The sequence below is a fragment of the Triturus cristatus genome, chromosome 5_1 (assembly GCF_964204655.1).
Source record: "Triturus cristatus chromosome 5_1, aTriCri1.1, whole genome shotgun sequence".
Classification (NCBI taxonomy): Eukaryota; Metazoa; Chordata; class Amphibia; order Caudata; family Salamandridae; genus Triturus; species Triturus cristatus.
In genome coordinates, this window is record NC_140587.1 from 149,335,079 (window position 1) to 149,357,389 (window position 22,311).

Below are 22,311 nucleotides of genomic sequence, written 5' to 3' on the forward strand. Positions count from 1 at the left end.
TTTCTAGCAATGGATTCATGTGTTGGCTTTCTTTTGTCTCATACCAATAAAACGTATTTCCAAGGATAATCTCCTTTTCTGGCAGAGGGTCTTTTCTAGACGCTTTAACAATGCAGTGCCTTTATACAGAAAAAACAATTATGTTACATTACAACATATTAGCCCTGCTGTTGTGATCGAAAAGAGATGTCGAAATAAACATTCATACTAACTGAAATGAGTTCTTCAATGCGTAAAATAATTATTCACACTGTCCTTAATCAAAGTCTTTCCTTTCCAGTTCAATAAAGAAATGTTCGTTTCAGCAACTACTGAACTCAAAGTCTCGAATTAAATGTAGTCCCAAATTCACATGAAACAGAAGCGATTCCTTCTGCCTTGAAAAACGGCCTTCGTCTCTTCTACGAGTCTTTACTTGTAAAATGTGAACAGAATAATGTTCTTACCTCGCGCGTTTGAAATTACCCGGTTTATGCTGGTTGCTAGGCGCCGGTTTGTTTATTTGCTCTTCTCCTGTTGTTATGCCCGTCTCGTAGGTTGCTGGAGGCGGGACGTCGAAGAGACGGAAGAGCGTCGAGAAAGCGGAAGAAGACCCAGCCGGACCTTCAATTCCGAGCGCCTTCAAGAAAGCAGGAAGTATTACAGCCCAGGAGCAGGTCGCAAGATGATTGAGGAATCAGGACCGGAGCTGCAACCACGGACGGAGTCAGGTGAGTTCTGTCAAATAAGGAAGCGAAGCATTGGGGATAAGCGGGTGGGTGTTTAAATACCTTTTGGTGAGGATTAAGCGAGGCTCCAAAAACGTGTCCTGGAGTGTGCCTTTGTTATTAGCATACGCACGGAGAGACTTTCTGTTGACACGTGCTAGACATGTGTCTTGTGACTGCAGCACTGCGAAAACAGTTAACACGTGCACAACGCGTGGTTAAACTCGTGAAATAAGCATAACGTTGCCACTAGGATTCAGAAAACAAACATTGGTACCTGCAAATGCAATTTGCTGCTGAAACATGATTTAGAGAAACGTAATTAAATACAGATTGAACAAGTTCAAATTAACAATGCCAATCACTGTTGGATACACAAATAGTCATTGCAATGCATACTAATTTGACCAGGGATTTAACCAGGGATAATTCAGGTTCAGATTTTCGTAACAGTTCTCCCCCCCAAAGGTCTTCTAATCGGGCGGGGCTTATCTGGATGTAAGGCATGAAAGGACCGAATGAGGCGTGGGGCATTTACATTCTTTTCTGGTTCCCATGATCTTTCAGAGGCATCCTAACCTTTCCAATCAATCAGATAGTGTAAACGGCCACAAATGCGTTTAGAGTCCAAAATGCGATTAACCTCGTATTCCACGTGATCACCCACAATTACTGGTGGAGGTGGATTATCCTGTCGAGTAGCAGGATCAAATGGTTTAAGTAAAGAAACATGAAATACAGGATGGATAACACATTCTTTGGGTAAAGTTAATCGTACAGAAACTGGATTCACAATTTTTTCAATTGGATAAGGTCCAATGTATCTTGGCTTTAATTTCTTTGGACTATCCATTTGAATATTTTTAGTTGAAAGCCAAACGAGATCTCCTTCCTGATAAGGCGGAGTTGGGTTTCTATGTTTATCCGCAGTCAGTTTCATTTTCCTTTTGTGTTTTGCTAAATTCTGTTTAGCTAGATCTTGTAACTTTTTCAATTTATGTAAACGCTCTGTGACTGCTGGTACAGTGTCTTGTAAATCTGGGGAAAAGGTCGGGAGGGATCGTGGATGCATACCAGTAAGAAAGAAAAAAGGTGAACAACCTAAAGCTGAATGATGGCTATTGTTGTATGAAAATTCAGCTAAGGGTAAAACCTCATTCCAACTTGCAGACACTGAGGACGTCAGACAGCGTAGAGTTTGTTCCAGGTACTGATTCAATTTCTCTGTCTGGCCATCCGTCTGTGGATGGAACACTGAGGACAATGCAATGTCTATTCCCAAATTGTTGCATAATTGTCTCCAAAATTTGGAGACGAATTGGGGGCCTCTGTCGGACACAATTTTACTGGGCAGGCCATGTAGTTTTACTACGTGATTAACAAAAATGTCACTGAATTCACTTGCATTAGGTAATTTAGTTAAAGGAATAAAATGTCCCATTTTTGATAGTTGATCCACAACTACCAAAATCGTAGTGTAAGTATGTGAATTAGGTAAATCGGTGATGAAATCAAGACTAATGGTGTGCCAGGGGGATGGCGGTATCGGCAAAGGTTGTAAGAGACCAGCAGGTGACTGATGATCAGATTTTTGTCTAGCACATACTGGACATGACTTTACGTATTGCTGAATATCCTTACTAATGTTGTTCCACCAAAAATGTCTCTGACATAACTCTAAAGTTTTATGTATTCCAGGGTGCCCTGCAAAACAGGAATCATGATTCCAGTTCATTACCTGTTGTCTTAATTCCCCAGGGGGAACAAATCATCTTTTGTTATGTAGAAAGTAGCCTTCATGTATGGAGTTTAGTTTGTGTGAAAGCCAGTCTTGTTGATTTAACGTCTGAAAGCTCTGTTTTAACTGTGTTAGAAAGGTGCCTACTTGTGTGATTGCGACTACTTTTTCTGCTGGTATGATAGTTTGAACTTTTATCCTTTCTTCTGATTGTTTATCACAAACTAATCTACAAAGTGTATCAGACAATAGTTGTTTCTGCCCTGGACGATACGTGATAATAAAATCAAATTCACTAAAAAATAACAACCAGCGCATTTGTCTGGGAGTTAAGGCCTTAACTGTGGTAAAAAATTGTAGATTTTTATGGTCCGAAAATATTGTGATGGTATGTTTGGCTCCCAATAAGTGGTGCCTCCATTCCAAGAAAACTGCCTTGATTGCCAGCAATTCTCTCTCAGCAATCGTATAGTTTTGCTCTGCTGGTAAGAGTTTACGAGAGTAAAAGGCAATAGGATGCAAACGCCCAGTTGTTGGATCTTTCTGCATTAAAACCCCACCTAAAGCTGATTGGGAAGCATCTGCCTCCACAAAAAACGGTCTATCGGGATCAGGGTGAATCAAAAGAGGGGCAGAAGTAAAGGCTTGTTTTAGTGTAGAAAAGGCTCTTTCAGCATCAGAATTCCATTGTAATTTAGCTCCTTTCCGAAGTAATTGTGTAATGGGGTTCACTATGTCGGAAAAGTTTGAAATGAAACGCCGATGAAAATTAGCGAAGCCTAAAACTCGTTGTATCTCTTTTACTGACGATGGTGTAGGCCAATTTAAAATGGCTTCAACTTTTTTCTTATCCATCATTATGCCTTCTGGGGAAAGCCAATAACCCAGAAACTCAACCTTTTTGGAATGAAAAACGCATTTCTCAAGCTTTACATACAAAGAGTTCTCTTTTAACCTTTGTAGTACTGAGCGAACATGATGAACATGTTCCTCATCAGTTTTTGAAAAAATTAATATGTCATCAATATATACGATGACACAAACGTCCAATAAATCATGTAATACTTCATTAATGAAGTACTGAAACGCAGCCGGGGCATTACAAAGCCCAAAGGGCATCACCGTATATTAAAAAAGACCGTACTTCGTGCGAAATGCGGTTTTCCACTCGTCGCCCTCCTTTACGCAGACCAGATGATACGCACCGCGTAAATCCAATTTGGTGTATATGCTTGACCCTTTCACTTGATTCAACAAAACTGGAATCAAAGGGAGGGGATAACGATTCTTGATCGTGGCCTTGTTTACTGCGCGATAGTCAATACACGCTCTTAAATCGCCAGATTTTTTCGACACGAAAAGGAGCGGCGAGGAGACAGGTGACGTGGAGTGTCGAATGAACCCTTTTTCTAAGAGTTCTTCTAAATACGTTTTAAGATATTCATTTTCTGGCTCAGTTAGAGCATAAATCCTACTGCAGGGTAAAGCTGCTCCTGGAATCAAATTAATTCTGCAGTCATATATTCTGTGTGGCGGCAACTGAGTTGCCTGGACAGGATCAAAAACATCAGAAAAGTCCACATATTCACTGGGTATCTGAGGAACTATTGAGTCTACTGCTGACCAACATAAAGGTGTGATAGGATCTTGCAATTCCTGATAACAATGAGTTCTACAATGAACTGAATCTAAAGTCACAGTTCTTTTCACCCAATCTCTGTGAGGATTGTGTTGTTCTAATCATGGGATGCCTAGAATGACACCAAATGTCGGAGTGTCAATGAGATCAAACACTGTTTCTTCTGTGTGACCATTTTCAGCAATAATAGTTAGCGGTTTTGTATGGAACTTAATTAACCCAGAAGATAAAGCTGACACATCAACAGCTCTAACAATTTCCGGTTCTGCCTTTGGAACTCGGACTACACCTAAATGTTTTGCTAACTCAAGATCAAAGAAGTTCCCTGTAGCTCCTGAATCTATCATGACAGCTATACAATATCTATGTTGGGTGGTAAGAATGAAGGTCATTCTTATAGTCAGATGTTTAGGTGTGTGGGTTACAACATTTGTAGCGTAGTGTGAGATCTATGGTCTGAATGATCTCGAAGAATCGATCCCGTCTTTCTTCGAGAAGTCTAGTTTTCCGACTCTTGAGGGACCGAATCAAGAGTCGCAACGCTTTTCTTTTTAATGGGTTTTACTGGACAGTCTTTTGCATAATGCCCTGCTTTGCCACAGTATAAACAAAGATTCCCTTTTCGTCTGTGTTCCTTTTCCTCTGAGGACAATGGCCCTTTTAAAACCCCAATTTGCATTGGTTCTATGAGAGCTTTATTGTCTTCCGATTCTTTCTTTTCTACCTTAAAATGTAAGGCTCTGAAGTCTCCTCTGGGTCTTTCATTCTTACGCTCTCCCAATCGGTGATCTAATTTCACCACTAAATCTAGAAATTCTGTGTAATCTTGGGGAAGATCTACAATGTGTGCCAAGGAGTCTTTTAGGTCATCCCTAAGACCTCGATAAAAAAGGGATACCCTTTTATCGTTCGGCAATGTGTCTCGGATAATGATCGATTAAAGGTGGTGATGTAAGTGATGAGATCTTTAGAACCCTGGCGGAGATTCAATAACTCATTGTCTGAAGCATGAATGAAAACATGTTTGGCAAATAACCCTGTCATAGCTGTTTTGAAAGCGTTTAGGTCATGAAGTAAAGGGTCATTAACATCAACCAAGGGCATAGCCCAGCTATCAGCCACTCCTCCCAAATATGAAATAATAAACGCTACTTTAGAAGTGTCTGAAGTAAAAATCCGCGGCTTACATAAAAAGTGTAGTTGACATTGACTCATAAAGGTTGAGAAGCGACTACTATCCCCTGTGAACCGTTCTGGATTGGCCAATGGGACAGGGCTGGGTGAAACCACAGTGACTTGAAGATTCTGATCAGAATTGGCCGCTACAGATTGGGCAGGGTTAGAAACATGAGGGTTAAATTTGGATGGAGCAATAAGAGGTTTACTACCTTCTGAACGTGGATCCCTCCAACTAGTAAAACCTGTTTTGGTTCTATCTAGCTCTAGCCTAAGGCCCTGATTTTCCTGTCTTAACTCATTCATTTCGCCTGCCAATCTTCGAACCAAAGCGGTTAACTGGGACGGGTCAAGATCATCGGTTTCGTACTCCATAGTGCAAGATCGGCGAAGGAACGGGTGTTGGAGGCTTCGCTTTCTGTTACGAAGTCACCCACCTGTGCTCCGGTTTGTTCCTTCGCTGATGCTGCTTGATCCCAACTCCCTCTGAAGCCCACCGGGGCAGCAAGGAAGTGACACTTGTCGCCCAGATGGACCCCCGAGGGGGAAGGGGGGAATTGGAAGAGAGAGAGAGAAGAAGACAAACACTGGGTTCGCATCTAAGTCCTCTTCTGGTTTCTTCAGGGACAAGGGAGTGAAAGGAATTCTTGTTTTTCTATAAATGCGCCACTGGAAACTGCTAACGATACTGGAAACTGCTACTGATTCTTAAGTACCATACACTTGAAGGTTGAATCTACATTGGGAGGATAAAAGATACATTTACTTTTGTCAACAACTGTTACAAATACCGTTAATTAAACATTTCTAGCAATGGATTCATGTGTTGGCTTTCTTTTGTCTCATACCAATAAAACGTCTTTCCAAGGATAATCTCCTTTTCTGGCAGAGGGTCTTTTCTAGACGCTTTAACAATGCAGTGCCTTTATACAGAAAAAACAATTATGTTACATTACAACATATTAGCCCTGCTGTTGTGATCGAAAAGAGATGTCGAAATAAACATTCATACTAACTGAAATGAGTTCTTCAATGCGTAAAATAATTATTCACACTGTCCTTAATCAAAGTCTTTCCTTTCCAGTTCAATAAAGAAATGTTCGTTTCAGCAACTACTGAACTCAAAGTCTCGAATTAAATGTAGTCCCAAATTCACATGAAACAGAAGCGATTCCTTCTGCCTTGAAAAACGGCCTTCGTCTCTTCCACGAGTCTTTACTTGTAAAATGTGAACAGAATAATGTTCTTACCTCGCGCGTTTGAAATTACCCGGTTTATGCTGGTTGCTAGGCGCCGGTTTGTTTATTTGCTCTTCTCCTGTTGTTATGCCCGTCTCGTAGGTTGCTGGAGGCGGGGCGTCGAAGAGACGGAAGAGCGTCGAAAAAGCAGAAGAAGACCCAGCCGGACCTTCAATTCCGAGCGCCTTCAAGAAAGCAGGAAGTATTACAGCCCAGGAGCAGGTCGCAAGATGATTGAGGAATCAGGACCGGAGCTGCAACCACGGACGGAGTCAGGTGAGTTCTGTCAAACAAGGAAGCGAAGCGTTGGGGATAAGCGGGTGGGGGTTTAAATACCTTTTGGTGAGGATTAAGCGAGGCTCCAAAAACGTGTCCTGGAGTGTGCCTTTGTTATTAGCATACGCACGGAGAGACTTTCTGTTGACACGTGCTAGACATGTGTCTTGTGACTGCAGCACTGCGAAAACAGTTAACACGTGCACAACGCGTGGTTAAACTCGTGAAATAAGCATAACGTTGCCACTAGGATTCAGAAAACAAACATTGGTACCTGCAAATGCAATATGCTGCTGAAACATGATTTAGAGAAACGTAATTAAATACAGATTGAACAAGTTCAAATTAACAATGCCAATCACTGTTGGATACACAAATAGTCATTGCAATGCATACTAATTTGACCAGGGATTTAACCAGGGATAATTCAGGTTCAGATTTTTGTAACACTTGTAGGGATGCCCCATGTCATTGGGTCCATTGATGGGACACATGTGGCTTTGGTACCACCACAGGCACAGGAGCAAGCCTATCGCAACCGTAAACATTACCACTCAATAAATGCCCTTGTGGTGTGTCTTGCTAACATGCTGATTTCCCATGTCTGTGCACGTTTTCCAGGATCAGCACACGATGCCAACATCATGAGGCGTAGCAGGGTGCCACAAATGATGCGGCGGCTGCACACCGAACGAGCATGTCTTGTTGGTGGGTATACTCTGTTTGTCCTGTGTGTTGTGGTATCTTTGGCTCTTACGGCATCTCCTGACCCACTTATTTACATGATGTTTCCATGTAGGGGACTCTGGATATCCCAACATGCCGCAACCCAAGAACAGCTGCAGAACACCGGTACAACAATGCACACGGGCAGACCAGGCGAGTGATTGAGATGACGTTTGGCCTCCTGAAGTGCAGATTCCGGTGCCTTGACAAGACAGGCGGGTCCCTCCCATATGCACCGGAGAAGGTCTGCAAAATCTTCATTGTGTGCTGCATGCTGCACAACATGGCCGTTGAGATGGCAGTGCCACTCATCCTTGATCCTGATGAGCAGCAACATCCACCCGTGGAGGATCCAGGGCTTGGTCACGAGGCAAGTGATGAGGAGGAGGAGGATGATATCCGGAGTCAGCTCATACGCAACTTCTTCTCATAATGGTGAGACACTGGGTATGAGTGTGCAAGCTTGTAGCATTGAGTGGCATGTGTTGCAATGTGTGTGTCCAACTGACTGAATGCAAAGTGACTTTGATGTGTGTACTGATGTGTCACTCGAGTGATGATGTCATGCCACACAGTTTTACGGAGAGACTTTCTTTGAAATTTGCATGTGTCCAACATTGTTCATGTTTCGTAACTGACCATGTGTGCGGCGTGATTTGTTTTAGGTGACTTCTTGTGTGTCTGTCATTCCCAGGTTTTTGCGCCTGTTGTCTGCTCATGACATCTTTGTCCTCCTGCTATTCCTCATGAGGATTGCAACGTGTGCTGAATCAGCGTTCCATGCACGGACATGTGGAAATGTCAGTTTGAGTAAGGATTGCAGCAAGGCTTTTTGGTGGTGGTACGGGTTGGGAATGTGTGGGGACTGCTTCTGTGCATGTTGTGGTACCATGCATACATGTCTTCTCACCATGGAGCATATAACATGTAGCATCATTCCCATGACATGATAGTCACCCTTCTTGACAGTCATCTGTAGTGGAGTGTGGAGTCTGATGAAGGCATCAATGTGCATAAACCTTGCCTCTGAAACATTGCGGATGCTACATGTGGACATAGTGTGGGACATCACAACAACAGGCTCTATAATGAATTGCAGCCTCTCCGTGTGCAGCAGAATGTGTTTGGCTCATCCCCTTAATTTGTGTGCCAGTTCATTGGGATTTACAACATCCGTGTTGTGAAGGGGGGTCCAGCGTATGTCCCACATGTTCTGTCAACTGACCTGTGAGTCTGTTCGTATGGATGCATTTCCCTTTGTGTGAGTTTGTGCAATAAAGGAGTTCAGCACAATCCAAAGTGCCTCATCTCTGTCACTGCAGATCTCTTGCCAGTTTGTATGTGTCATCTATCGCATAATTGTCAAAGATTGAGCATATGAGTGTATGTGTACTTTGGCAACATGCATGCAGATCTTCATGGCTAATAATCTCTATTGTGCATGAAGTTGTGTATGCATTTGTGCAGGTTGCTCCCCACAACGGGACGTCAACGCCTGCTGACGGTGTGTCTCCTGTGCGCAGCTCCGCATTTTGTTGCCTGATCCTGTGGCCGTCATTTTTGTAGATTCTTCATACATTTTCTCGGAGTGACCCATGAGTAACCTGACACTCCTTCCTTTACATACACCTGTTGCACTGTGCCTTTCTTACCTCCTTGTCTTTGTGTGCTACTTTTTGCCTAGTTTCTCACCCCTTCCACCTGCAGCCTCACCTGCGGCACCGCCCCACCGAGTGCCCTGATTCTGCAACCCACACGCCTCCAAAATGCTCCTCCCTTCCCCCCTCCACCCATTCTTAATGCGCAGCAGCTTGTCTGTGCCACTGTTGCGCCAACGCCATGCCAAAGGCAGGACCGTCTGCGCCTGCAACGTGCACAGTGCATGACCCTCTGGTCCTTGCATTACCCACGTCACACAACAGGCTCATGCTGCAGCCACCCTCCAAGCAATGTCCACCAGACAAGCAACCGCCTGCTATCAGGTAACCCCTAAGCGCACACACGACACCTTTGCATGCTGAGTGTGCAACTCCAACTACCTACACAGCGCTGCCCCGCCTACCAGACCCTGTCAGAACAACCAGGTCATGTGCCTCCTACTCCACACCCGCTCCGTCCACCAGCACGCCATTGGACTCTGTTACCTCCTGAACACAACAGCCCCACACATCACCTTCATGACAGTAACCTGGATAAAAGCATCCTCAGCACACTACTTCTTCATTGCCATCTCTGACGGATACAAGATCACCCGCAGGGACGGCACCAACAATCCCGGCAGATGACTTGCAATTTATTCACAAGTACACCCTCATAGTCACAAATCCTGTTTCGCACCAACCCCCTGGCAACCCTCAGAGTAACACTCATCTACTGATCTCCAGTCCTACATCCACAAATCCGCAAAGCCATCAACACGTACATCTGCACGCACGCCCTCACCTCCACAGGCTACATGTGGCTGGGGGCCAGTAACTTCTTGCTGGAGGAGAACCACACCACCATCCATCATTGGTCTATCAACATTTGCATCCACGTCTCCGACAAGCAACACACTGCCCCACACCCCACTACCGATCCCCCAAAGATGCTTGATGTAAGTCACCACAGACAAGCTGTGTGGGACACTCAAACCAACACCCCACCACACCCTGCAACCTCACACACTGGATCAGCAACTGATCCAACAATCTTGCCACATTGACGGACTTTCCTGTGAAGCACAACAACAGTTAAGCCACCTGGGACAAGGCAGACCTACTGGACACATACAGATCTAGCCGGACTCTTATGCAAACCTTGCAACACAAAGAACCATCAGTTACCTTACAGCCCTGTAAAACGCCACACACAGCCATCACCATATCATCAGCAAGGACAAGTGGAGATCCTTCAGATAGGGCCGAGACACCAAAACACACGGCATAAAGGAGCTCATCAGCATTGTGAGTGGACTGACAGCAGCTCTCCATCCAAAAGACACCCCACCCTTGCAAGGCAGATCAAATCCCTTGCAACTTTCTACCACTGCAAGCTCATGGACATACACGACAGTCTTGGCACACAGAGGCAGACAGCACTATTATCCGCGGGACAAACCCCCCTCAGGTTCAGGACTCCCGTCAGCAGCAAATACACCACCTGGCTCATGTGCACCATCCACTCTGGCTCTCCATCAGGCCCCTTCCCACACAACATCTCAACCACATCATTCCCCATCCTTGAAGCCCACGTCCAGCACGTCATGAATGTCTCCTTTGAGTTTGCCACATTCCATGGGAGCTGGAGGCATGCAGAGATCCAGGCCCTTCTTAAACAACGGACGGCAGTACCGCAGGAACTCCTGGAACATCACCCTGCTTCCCTACCCAGCAAATGTCATCAGGAAGACACTCAACGAGCAACTGACAAACTTCCTCCACGCAAACAGCTCCAGGCAACCGGCACCAGACGATCTTCCACAGTAATCACACCACTGCAACCGTCATAATCGCCACCACCAAAGACAACTTTGCCCTGCTCAACAATGGTGAGACCACCCCCCTTGACCTCTCAACGGCATTCTACACCATGTGCTACCACACTGTCAGCTCACACATCTCAAACACTGGTATCCAGAGGAGGGCCCAGGATTAAATCAACAAGTAGCTCACCAGCAAGGCCCAGGGAGTCGGCCTCCATCGTTCCGCATGTGGTACACTGGGGTCATCTGGCCCATGCCCCAGGGCTCATCTCTCAGTGTGACGATGTTCAATGTGTCCATGACCCCCCTCTCCACCATTACATGCGCACACGTCCTCATCATCATCTCGTATGACATTGACACCCAGCTGCTCCTCACCCTCACCAAAGACCCAGCCATTGCCAGATCCAACCTTCAAGAAGGCATGAGATCAGTTGACGAATGGCTGAACATCAGCCACCTGAGGCTGGACTTGGACAGGACTGAGGTCATCATCTGAGGATTGTCCCCTTACAGCTGGGTCAACTCCTTGTGTCCCACAAATTGGTCTGTCCGAGCAGTATTGCAAGCCCCCCCCTCAGCAGCTTGAGGTCATCACGGGTGAGTATTGGGCTCCATGTCTGTATTTGATGATACATTGTGACCCATGTGTGTCCTCGACCGGACTCAGATCCCAGTGTATGGATGGCTGGTGTTAGTTCCACACTCAGGCATACTTTGATATATCCCCACACTTATGTTGTGGACTCATGCGAAATGAATGCAACATCAAATTAAATTTTTTTATTTTTATTATAGGTCTGGGGCGTGATGTGTGCAAGAAAAAGGTGCTATACAGGGACCATAGAATCCAAAGTTCCCAGGGGGAGGTGGGATCCTTGGCATTTGAAAGCAGCAGAGTCCAGACCACAGTGTTTGGCATCATTGGTCAGACGGTGACCAGCAAGTCCATGTGGCAGAGAATGTCAGTGAATGAGGTGATGCTGTTGCACATGAAGGCCAGGTGCCAGGCCAGGTGACCTAGGAGATATGGATGGGCCGCTGCCTCTTCCGGTCTTTTCCGTGGACGACCCACCTTCCTCAGGGGACCCTCAGATGTAGGCCTTGACGATGCTTGGGACGCTCCGTCGGACAAATTCTCCTCCTCCTCCCTCCCTGTGGCTGATGATGGTCTTTGCCTGGTGGCACAGGGAGGGTTGCCCATGTTGTCTGTGATCCGACAGAGTGAATGGCTTATGTCCTTTTGCACCGCCAGGAGCTCAGCCAGTCTTGCCTCCATCCGTCCTTGGAGTTCTTGTTGACTGGCATGTTGCTCGGCCTGCTGGTTCTTCATCTCTGAGATGGTCCCCTTTATCTCTGTGAGTGTCCCAACTACCTGGCTGATCTCGCTGTTGTCACACCGGTATGCCTCCATGATGTTGTGTATGTGTGACATACCGGTCTCTTCAGTTGGCTGGTCAGGTTCTCGCCTCCGCCTGCCTCCACTCCCACCACCCCTGCCCACACGAGCCTGGCCTGCTGTTGTGGGCACATCGGGTCTACGGGACCCATGAGGGATGGCAGTGGTGGTGTTATCTGCCTCCTCCTGGTTGCCCGGCGAACCTTGTCCCTCCTGGTCAGACTGGCTCAGTTGTTCACTGTGGGCAGGGCTCCTCGGTGTCTCCTGGGATGTGGCAGGAATGGGGGTGGTGGTTGGCACAGATGTTCCTGAACCAGGTGCTGCAGGCGCTTGGACACCAGAGGGTCCAGGTCGGTCGGGGTCATCCGCGGAGTGTTGAGAGGCGTTTCTGCCGGTGGGATCAGGTTCCTCCCGAGCCTGGGACTGTGATTCTTCACCCCCATTGTTGGGGGGAGATTCCTTACGTTGCCCTGTGTGTGAGAGACAGACAATGTTAATTCTGTTTCATGCAACATCCATGTTTCATACGCATTCTAGTTGGCACTGTTCCTCCAGGTAGTTGTATGTGCCTAGCATTCTCCTCAATGTTCACTTGTGGATGGATATGTTGCGGGGGACAGATTGATATGTGTTCCTGAATCTTTGACTTGTTGATTTTTGGCTTGGATGCTTCTTCGGCTATGTATTGGTCTTGTTGTGTTACATGTCCATTGTGACAGTGGGTAAATCCATTGCCTGTCCCGGGGGTGTCTGCTTGTGTAAGTGGTGTGTGTGTGACAGGGCCTGCTGGTGGGTGTAGTGTGATTTGGCACTGGGGCTCCCAGGTGATGTAGCTGTCCCCCCATGGAGCATGCTGCCATGACAGTGAGTGTGAGTTCCTGTCCTAGATATCTGACCTTGTTGTCTTGGTGTTTGTGTTTGCACTGGTCACAGGAGGGCCTTGTGCTGCCTACATCAGGGCCCAGTGTCAGCTATCTTGTCAGTACTTTCACAGTCCCTGTGCATTGAGCATGGTGCATGGGCATGTACCTGGGCCATATGGGATGAGGGCAATTGTGCCTGATTTGGAGTTCAACAATGCGTTTTGTAACACCCACCCTCCCAGCATACCAGACATCCATTCTTGGGTTAGTGCTTCGTGTAGCATGGGACATAGCATGGCCTTGCTTTCTCAATGGGGCATACACATGTTAGTGGCATTAGCGTTGTTTTTGACTATGGTTCTGGCCAATGAGTGTTTGGAGGTAGTTGCGTGCATTTTGTGTAGTTGGGGTGTGGATGCCTGTTACATAAGTTGTTTGTGTACTCACCAGGCTCTGGAACTCCTTGAAGTCCATGTACTCCCACCGGCGGAAGCAGGGCCATCACCTTCTCCTCCCAGTGATGGAAATGTACTGGTCTGCGGGGCCCACCACCTCCAGTGATGTTGCTCTGGGCATAGTCATCATTCATTGTTCGCTTGACTGTCCTCCGCAGATCGTACCACCTGGATTGGCATTCAGTCTTGGTCCTTCTGATGGGTGCAATAGCATTCACCCTATCGACGATCCTCTGCCACAGGCTTGATTTTTTGGCTATGCTGGTCTGTCTGACCAATGTTCCAAACAGCTGTGGCTCGACTCCCTTGTGAACTTTGGATTCTTGTCTGTGGGCATGGTGTGGGGTGAGGGTGTGGATGGTTGTGGGTGTGTGGTCTGAATGTGAAGTTGTGGGTTTGAATGTAAAGAGGGGGTATGTGTGAAGGAGGTTGTGTGAAGGTGTATATGTTAAGGTGGATGGGTGCAGTTGTTGGTGTGTGCTCTCTAGCTGCAGTGAATCTGTTGCAAAGGCTCATGGTTTGTGTGTGTGGCCCCTTTGTATTGGTCCATTTGTGGGTGGGCCTCAGTTGGAATTTTTGGTGGGTGTGTTATAAGGGGTGGTTGTGAGTTTGGCCCGCTGTTTGCCTGTTTGGACGTGGCCAGGTCAGTCATTTCCATGTTTTGTGCACTGTAGATGTGTTTTGTGGTGTTGTGCGAGTTGAATAGACCCTCCTTGTGATGTTTTACATTGCATATGTACGGTGCGTACATACGCGATGTTGTTGTGAGGTGCGTACATACGCGATGTTGGGGTACGCACCGTACATACGCGATGATGTTGTTGTAAGGTGTGTACATACGCGATGTTGGCGTATGCACCGTACATACGCGATGTTGTGGTACGCACCGTACATATGCGATGATGTTGTTGTAAGGTGTGTACATACGCGATGTTGTTGTGAGGTGCGTACATATGCGATGTTGGGGTACGCACCGTACATACGCGATGATGTTGTTGTAAGGTGTGTACATAAGCGATGTTGGGGTACGCACCGTACATACGCGATGTTGTTGTAAGGTGCATACATATGCATGGGGGGCCTGTATGACTCGTACCCATGTACGACTCGAACCCCGGGAACTACTTTTCCCGGGATACGAGTCGTACAAAGTTTGCTTTGTAGCGGGTAAAGTCATTCCCTGTGTACGGGACGTTTTCCGTACGAATCCTAAATCGGAAAGCCGGTCCGGATCGTACTTGTACGGTCGGACTGTATTTTTAGGATTCGTACGGAAAAGTGTCCGGGTCCATCTCGTACAACTTTTCCCGATCCAATTCGTACGGATCGGGCCGATCCGTATGTATTTTTCCCGTACGAATCGTACTTCACGGGTGGGACGGGACTTGTACGATTCGTACGGGAAAAATTACGGATACGAGTCGTACCGAAAAAAAAAATACAGGATTGGAATCGACCCCTTACTATGTGTTACTTAGTGACATAAGCATATATAACGTCAGCAAGACAGCTGTTTATATTATCTTAAAGGGAACATATGTATAACGTTATTTCACGAGCTTCTTATAAAGGCGAACTGTAGCGCTGCATATTGTTTTGTAACAGTAGAAGCACAAACAAGACAATGATAGTAGTAAACCTTGTTATGCCTTAAGAGGGGTTTTTAATGCACACACTGTACCCATACGGCTTGTTTACCAGTAGCTCGTAGTCATTCAACACAAAACGCTGCATTTTAAGAAAGATCACATGCATGATCTTGTTTGTATATTTGTTTTAAGAAAGGCCTACACATGATACACAATTCCTTAACACTGTACACAGATAGGCTCCTAAACAGTGAGCCGTTATGCCATATAAAAGAAGCCTAGCACCTAGTAAACAGTGTGCCAGATGTAAAGGTCAAAAAAAGCAGTGGGCTTGTAGTATGCTGTACGACGTTTATAAGCACTGCATCAATGCCTAAAGATGAATTACTGTGCCTGCAGCATTTTAAGGGAAGCACATGCCTAATATTCTCCCCACAAGCCCTCTATTAAAGCTAGTCCCCACCGCGGTACATGATTTTGGTAAACCACAAGCCCGAACAGTACGAACAAAACTGGAAGCCCACTAAATGTATTACTAAAAAAGCAGAGTACATCGTAGCCTTAACACATATCACAAAAGCAGCTCCTATAAGCAAGTAAAAAAAAAAACTAACACAAATATGGAAGGGTCATGAAAACAACTAAACACTAAAGCGAGATGCATTTCCCCTGTGCTTGTTAAGTAAAGAAGCACACATGGCGCCAGTGAGACGGCTGCCAAAGACCTCGCTAGAGAGTTGTAGGAACGTGAATTGTCGAGCAAAGCAGCAAGCCAATTAAAGCGGCGTGGTGCCAAGCGCCAGCTAAACACATGCTGTTGTCAAAGACTGGATGCTGGCGCGTGTTTATGAGCGCGTCCACAAGTTAACAACTCCTTCAGGCACCGCAAAGGCAACAGTCTCAACGGAGACTGAGCGTACTATTCCGCAAATTTTCCCATGCTAGTGGTGACATAATCCAGAGCTAATGCGGATGTGCGCACACAGATTCACTAAAAGCACGAGCGAGCCCGTCACAGTAGTTAGTCTTGCCTTGCCTTATAAGAAAGGGCTCTCACATAGTAGATCAGCTGTTCGCTGGAAAGTAATACATTATATCAGAATGGACACAAAGAACACAACTGAAGGAGAGACCGGCTAAATGCCGCTGACCGCGGCCCCAGCAGGGGGCCACTCGGCGGTCGGCGCCTTAGAGGCCCCGGGGCCCCGGTCACCCATCCCCACTCCCTCCCTTCGGGGGGAGGGGGGCAGGGACACAGACTGGAGCCCCCCTCCGTGTCAGGGCCGGAAGTGACGCGCAATGCGCGTCACTTCCGGGCCCAGGTGTGAGGGGGAGGCTATTTAGCCTTCCCCCACCCTCACTGGCGACCTCTTTTGTCGCAGGGATGGTTCCCTTCCAGCTAGTTGCAGGAAGCCCTAGATAGGAGAGGTGCAGGTAAGACTATAGCGGGTTGGTGGGGGGCCCTGGCTGCGACGGTTAGCCGCCTCCAGGTCTGTGGCGGAGTTACAGGGCGATCTGGAAGCAGGCCGGTACAAAGAGTACCTCTGCGCGGCACCACGTGGTGCCTGAGCCAAAACGAGGAGCCTCCAGAGAGGTCCCGGAAGCCGGTCGGCGCCCCGCTAGTCCTGCGGGCGGTTGTGGGCCTGAACAACCGGGGGCTTGCTATGCGACGCTCCGCCCCGAGAGGGGGGGCGTGAGTAGAATTACCAACGGCACGTGATTGTAGAAAGAATCACTTGGGGGGCAGCACTTGCGGGCTTCGCTCCCGCGCTGCCCGGCTCATCAGGCGGGCAGGTGAAGTAGATGGTCGCCTGCCCTTGGATCGCCCGTAAGATAACCCACCCATTACATATACTGGAATTATGTAATAAACCTGCAGCATTTGTTACCCACTTACAACTGTTTCTTGTGTTTCATTGGGTAACCTAATTTGGGGAAGGGGGGAAAGCGGGGTGCCCCTAGGGGTACTATGCAAAAAAGCAGGCTTTACTATGGGAGGCACCGCAAGGCGGCAGCTTGCTAGGGAGGGGGCAGACTAATCCCCAGACCTTTGCAGTCCAGTGTTAACATAATACAGAGCTAATATACAGAGGACTTATACCAGGCGGGTAAGCAGTATGTGGAAAGTAACATGAAGCAATGCACTGTATCAGAATGCGCACAAAAAACAAGGCTTAACGACGTGCACAGCTCGCACTGCTGCGAAAGCACGCTTCACTGCGAGAGGCACCCAAAAGGCAGAAGTTTAACAAAAAGGCCTCATACATGGTAGACCATCAAAAGGTAATAACATGCACAATGTTATTGCTATAAGCCCTTTATGAAGGCGAACCCCAACCCAATACCCTGCGGACAGTGTGTGAAGGCTGCAAACTCCAAATAAACCGCAAAGTCTTGTAGCAATGTCCCTCGCTCGCACTACAAAGGAGCAGGCAACACTGCATCAAACACTGAGCAATAACTATTTAAAGCGCAATGACTTCGAAGTTTTTTTTCTTGTGTACACTATTGCTAAGCGGTTGTTTTAGTAGGAGCTTACAGCGATTTTACACAGGAGGGTATATTTAAAGGGAGCTCACATGCATAACGTTGTTTGCAGGAGCTCCTTATAAAAGCGATCCCACATAGGTACTTTATTACATAACATTACGAAAACAGACAGGCCCTTTGCAGCAGTAATTCTTAATGCTTTATAATAGAAGCCTAGTACCCATGTAGACAGTGTGCTAAGGTTGTAAGCTGAATACAGCAGGTTTCTATAACTCTGTACAGCAGTGTTATAGTGCAAGAGTGGTAAAAGCAGGATTCCTGGTCCTGCAGCATTTTAAACAACCACACACATAATGGTTTTCCCACAAGCCTCTCGTAAAGGCAAACCTCTACTGCGGTACATAATTATGTACTACCTAAAGTACACAGGCTCTTGCAGCAGTGAGCCTTGTTAGGCTATATATAAAAAAAGCATAGAGCGTACAGACTAAAGTACTAGGACGTAAAAGTGTAAAAAAAAATAGCACGTTGCTATACTGGGAACGTCGTCTGAAAGCGGCCCAGCATTGCTCACAGATGGATTTGTGGCCATGCAGCATGTAGTGTAAATACAGAGCTAATATCGATGTGCGCACACAGATTCATAATAAGCCTAGAAGCACAAACGAGCCCGCCGCAGCAGTAATTCTTGTTTTGCCTTATAAAAAAGGGCTCTCACATTGCAGATGAACTGTTTGTCCAAAAGTAATATAAAGTAATACATTATATCACAACGGACACAAAGAACACAACTGAACGAGAGCGCGGCTAAATGGCGCAAAAGCAGGCTTTACTGTGGGAGGCACCGCAAAATCGTCAGTCTTGGTGGGGAGGGGGCATACTAATCCCCAGACCTTTGCATGCCAGTGGTGGCATATAACAGAGCTAATACACAGAGGCCTTATACCAGGTGGATCAGCAGTATGTTGAAAAGCAATACGAAGCAATGCACTACATTACAATGTGCACAAAAAACACAGCTCAACGATGTACACAGCTCGCACTGCTGCAAAGCACGCCTCACTGTGGAGGAACCTAAAAGGCGGCACTTCTAACGGAAAGGCCTCATACATGGCAGATCAGCTGTTCGCCGAAAAGCAATAGCAAGTAATGCACTATATAACAACGGACACGAACAACACAGCCAAACGAGGGCAACGGCTCGCACTGCGAAAAAGCAGGCTTCACTGCAAGGGACACCAAGGGCGGCAGTCCTGGTGCGGAGGGGGCACACTAATCCACAGACATCTGCATGCCAGTGGTGACATAACATAGAGGCAACATAAAGGAGCATAATGTAACAATGTACACAGCTCGCACTGCTGCAAAAGCAGGCTCCACTGCGGGAGGCACCCCAAAAGCGGCAGTCTTACCAGAGAGGTAGCGTAGTAAGGTACACACCTCATCATGCCAGTGCTAACATAACACAGAACCGATAAACAATTGGTCTACACAATCTCACCATAAGTTTAAGTTTATCTCGCACACGCTATCGCCACGCAACTTCGGAAGCAGTGGCGTGTAGTAATTTAACAGCGATATGAAATGCAGCGCGATCTACATGATGCAAAAGTGCTTAAATAAAAAAGCTAGATTGTACGTTCGGGAAATCCATTAATAAAATAATTTCCAAAGGAAGACTGTAAGCCCGCTAAATTGTACACTAGAAACACAAATTAACGATAAATGGAAGTTCACCGAAAATATGAATAAAGCAGCGAAGATCGCACCTTAAATACATATTCAAGCAAACGAACACTAAAGCGGCATGCATTTCTACAGTGCTTGTTAATAATAGAAGCACACATGGCGCCACCAAGGCGGCTGCCTATGCCCTCTCTAGGAGTTGTAGAAACCTCAATTGGTGAACAACAAAGCAGGAAGCTAATTAACGCTGCATAGCGCCAGGCGCCAGCTAAACACGTGCTGTTCTACAACAGTAAATGCTAGCGCGTGTTCACAAAAAAACTACTGCCTCAAGCCTAATTAACATGGCGCCAAGAACCAGCTGTACACGGTACATGCAAGCGCATCTTCACAAGCGCGTACACCAACTCAAATCCGCCAAAAGCCTGCGCATGCCCATCTCCTGTCCCACTTCTGAGGGAAGTCAGCAGCAATAGATCTCGCTGGCGACAGCGCTTCGCGCTTCGTTCGTCAGGTGAGACCTAAAAAGTGGATACTTGTCTGGTGGTTCTAACTAGTTCTACCCCAGTGTACCTAACCTAAGTGTAGTACGAGGTAAGAAGTAGGTGCTGTATTCTATAGTATGGTTAGCTACAGTTTTGCATAGGTTAAATCTAGTATGCCAAGAGTCCCTCTAGGTTCTAGTCAGCTCCATACCTTAGAATGAGAGAGGTGGGAATCTCTTTCCAGGTCTCAAACTCTAACACCCCGCGAAGGGAGTCAGAACACTGGAAGCTGGATTCTCTGTGAGCAGGGATGACAGCGTCTGGACAGTGCTTCAGGCGGGGACTATAATTCCTTCCAAACTTGCCATGGCGAGCCGTATCGAGCTGTGCAGCCGAGCCGTGGTTTCCCATGGTAAGGGAAGGTATATTTATACCTGGAGAGTGCTTAGGAATGCTAGCATTAACGTAAAGTCGGACAGAGGAAGACGTCATGGATGAACCCCTAAGGAATTGTAGTTCATGCATAATAGATGAGTTCTTGAAGAAATCAATAATCCTAGCTAGGGAAAGTCCCAAAGGCTTAAGGATCTGGTTTCTAAGAACTCGTTGTGACGGGATGGACGGATGTAGGTGACCATGCCTGTATTTGGATAACATGGCTAATGCCTAAATAAGAACTGGGATTCTATGCCTAAATAAGGGCAATACGAATTGTGCCTATATAAGGACATGATTTAGGAAAACCTATATATGGACATCTAAAGCGAAATGCAACACCCACTCCACTTTCGAATGAACAATAATACTAAATGCTAAACATGAAATGCTAAACATTCTAAAATTGAGTACCACATGTTGCTAAAAAACATTTGTAAAAGCATACTAAAATAAGTCGTTGTTTGAAAACGTTTGCTAGACATAAAATGCAAAGGTGCTGTACATATTAAAGCAATGTTTCATTCTACGCATATGTTTACAGTGAATGCTAAATGAATGAACATAAATATATACATATGATGAAATGGTTTGTGATTATTCGAGAAAAGTTCAAAGCCATCTCATGGTACATAAATGAAATTGTTGTGAATAAAAGTGACAATGTGTCCCTGGAGGTGTTCAAAGAAGTCTGTTCTCTATGAATAGTTCTACTTTAAGCATGTTATTTTGCCATAAAAAGAAAAATTCAAATTTAGAAGAGAAGAGGAAAAAAAAAAATTGTATGAAAAAGTTCCAAGGTTTGTCTTTGTTTTCAAAAATGAAGGCCAAATTCATAGCATTTCCGGTACACTGTGAGCCGATTCAAAAGTCAGTGTAAGGGGCTGGTGAAAACATGAAATCCTTTATTCCTGTAGACAAAAGATCATCTACCGATGTCGGTGATAGTTGGAATACCTCGTTTAGAAGATTAACTGCACATAGATGTGAAGCATCGCCAGTAGCAATGTTCCCTTCTGATGTTACCTGTGTGCCTGTTGATCCATCTCGAACCTCAGCAGTAGATGTTGCGTCTGTGAGATGTCAACGAATGCCGTCATCAGGATTGGTAGCCTCTGGGGACAACAAAGAGCATGGGCCGTTATCGGGTCCAGCAAAGTATCGATATCCGTTGGCATGACTGATGGGAGTGTTAGAAAGATGTCTAGCACGCACTCTTCACCGCAAAGCTGGCAGCGTAGAACAGGTAAGATGCAATCTTGCCAGATTGGTCTGAATGACAGAAAACATGTGGTATTTAATTTTCGTAGACGAGGTAAGCCCATAAGTTGTACTATGCGCTCACAACATTTCCTTTCCAGGAGAGCTTTCTCCAAGGTGCTGGGAGTGACGCTGGTGGTTTGGCTTGCCATAGCTTAGTAGTAGGAATAAAAACAGGATTCCTGCGAGTGATAGAATTAGCGGCAGACCACCAAACACCGAGTGCACGAAGTTTGGAATGATTCTGAGGACTGCATGAAAAGGTGTTAACAGTCCTGAACATATGGTCTTAAATACATGCACAATACCGCTCGTATCAGACATGTTTAAGATACGTCCCGACATTTCTGCGAAATGTGTAGGGCAGTTTGTACTTAACAGAGCCTGTATCTCAGCCGAAGTCCTTGCAACTTGTAGATCATAGGTTTTTTTGGCCGAGGTCAAAGGCATGGTTTGCTGTAAAAGAATGGCTTTCATTCTGCTTAAAGTATCAATTTGTATAGAAGAGATGTTCAGTGAAGGCCATAAAGGCGACTTCCTGTCTATTTGGGGGGACAAAACTTGCATACAGCAAGTGACCCAGGAGCCAACTGTTACTAGCTATGGGATACCTGGCAACATGCCACAACAGCTCTGATCATTCGACATGAGGTAACTACCATTTGAAAGTTGGCCAAACGTTGGAT

The 22,311-nt window shown here is 46.2% G+C and overlaps 1 protein-coding gene across 1 annotated transcript in view; it reads left to right on the plus strand.

The window, feature by feature from the left end:
• The first annotated feature begins 658 nt into the window (after positions 1-658).
• LOC146830444 (phospholipase A2 inhibitor gamma subunit B-like) overlaps positions 659-22,311 on the plus strand; it is a 323,361-nt gene continuing 301,708 nt past the window's right edge. The window contains exons 1-2 of the mRNA XM_085604681.1: positions 659-710; positions 6,601-6,774. Of these exons, the coding sequence (XP_085460807.1) occupies positions 665-710; positions 6,601-6,774 (220 nt within the window). The 5' untranslated portion in view covers positions 659-664. The remainder of the gene's footprint in view (positions 711-6,600; positions 6,775-22,311) is intronic.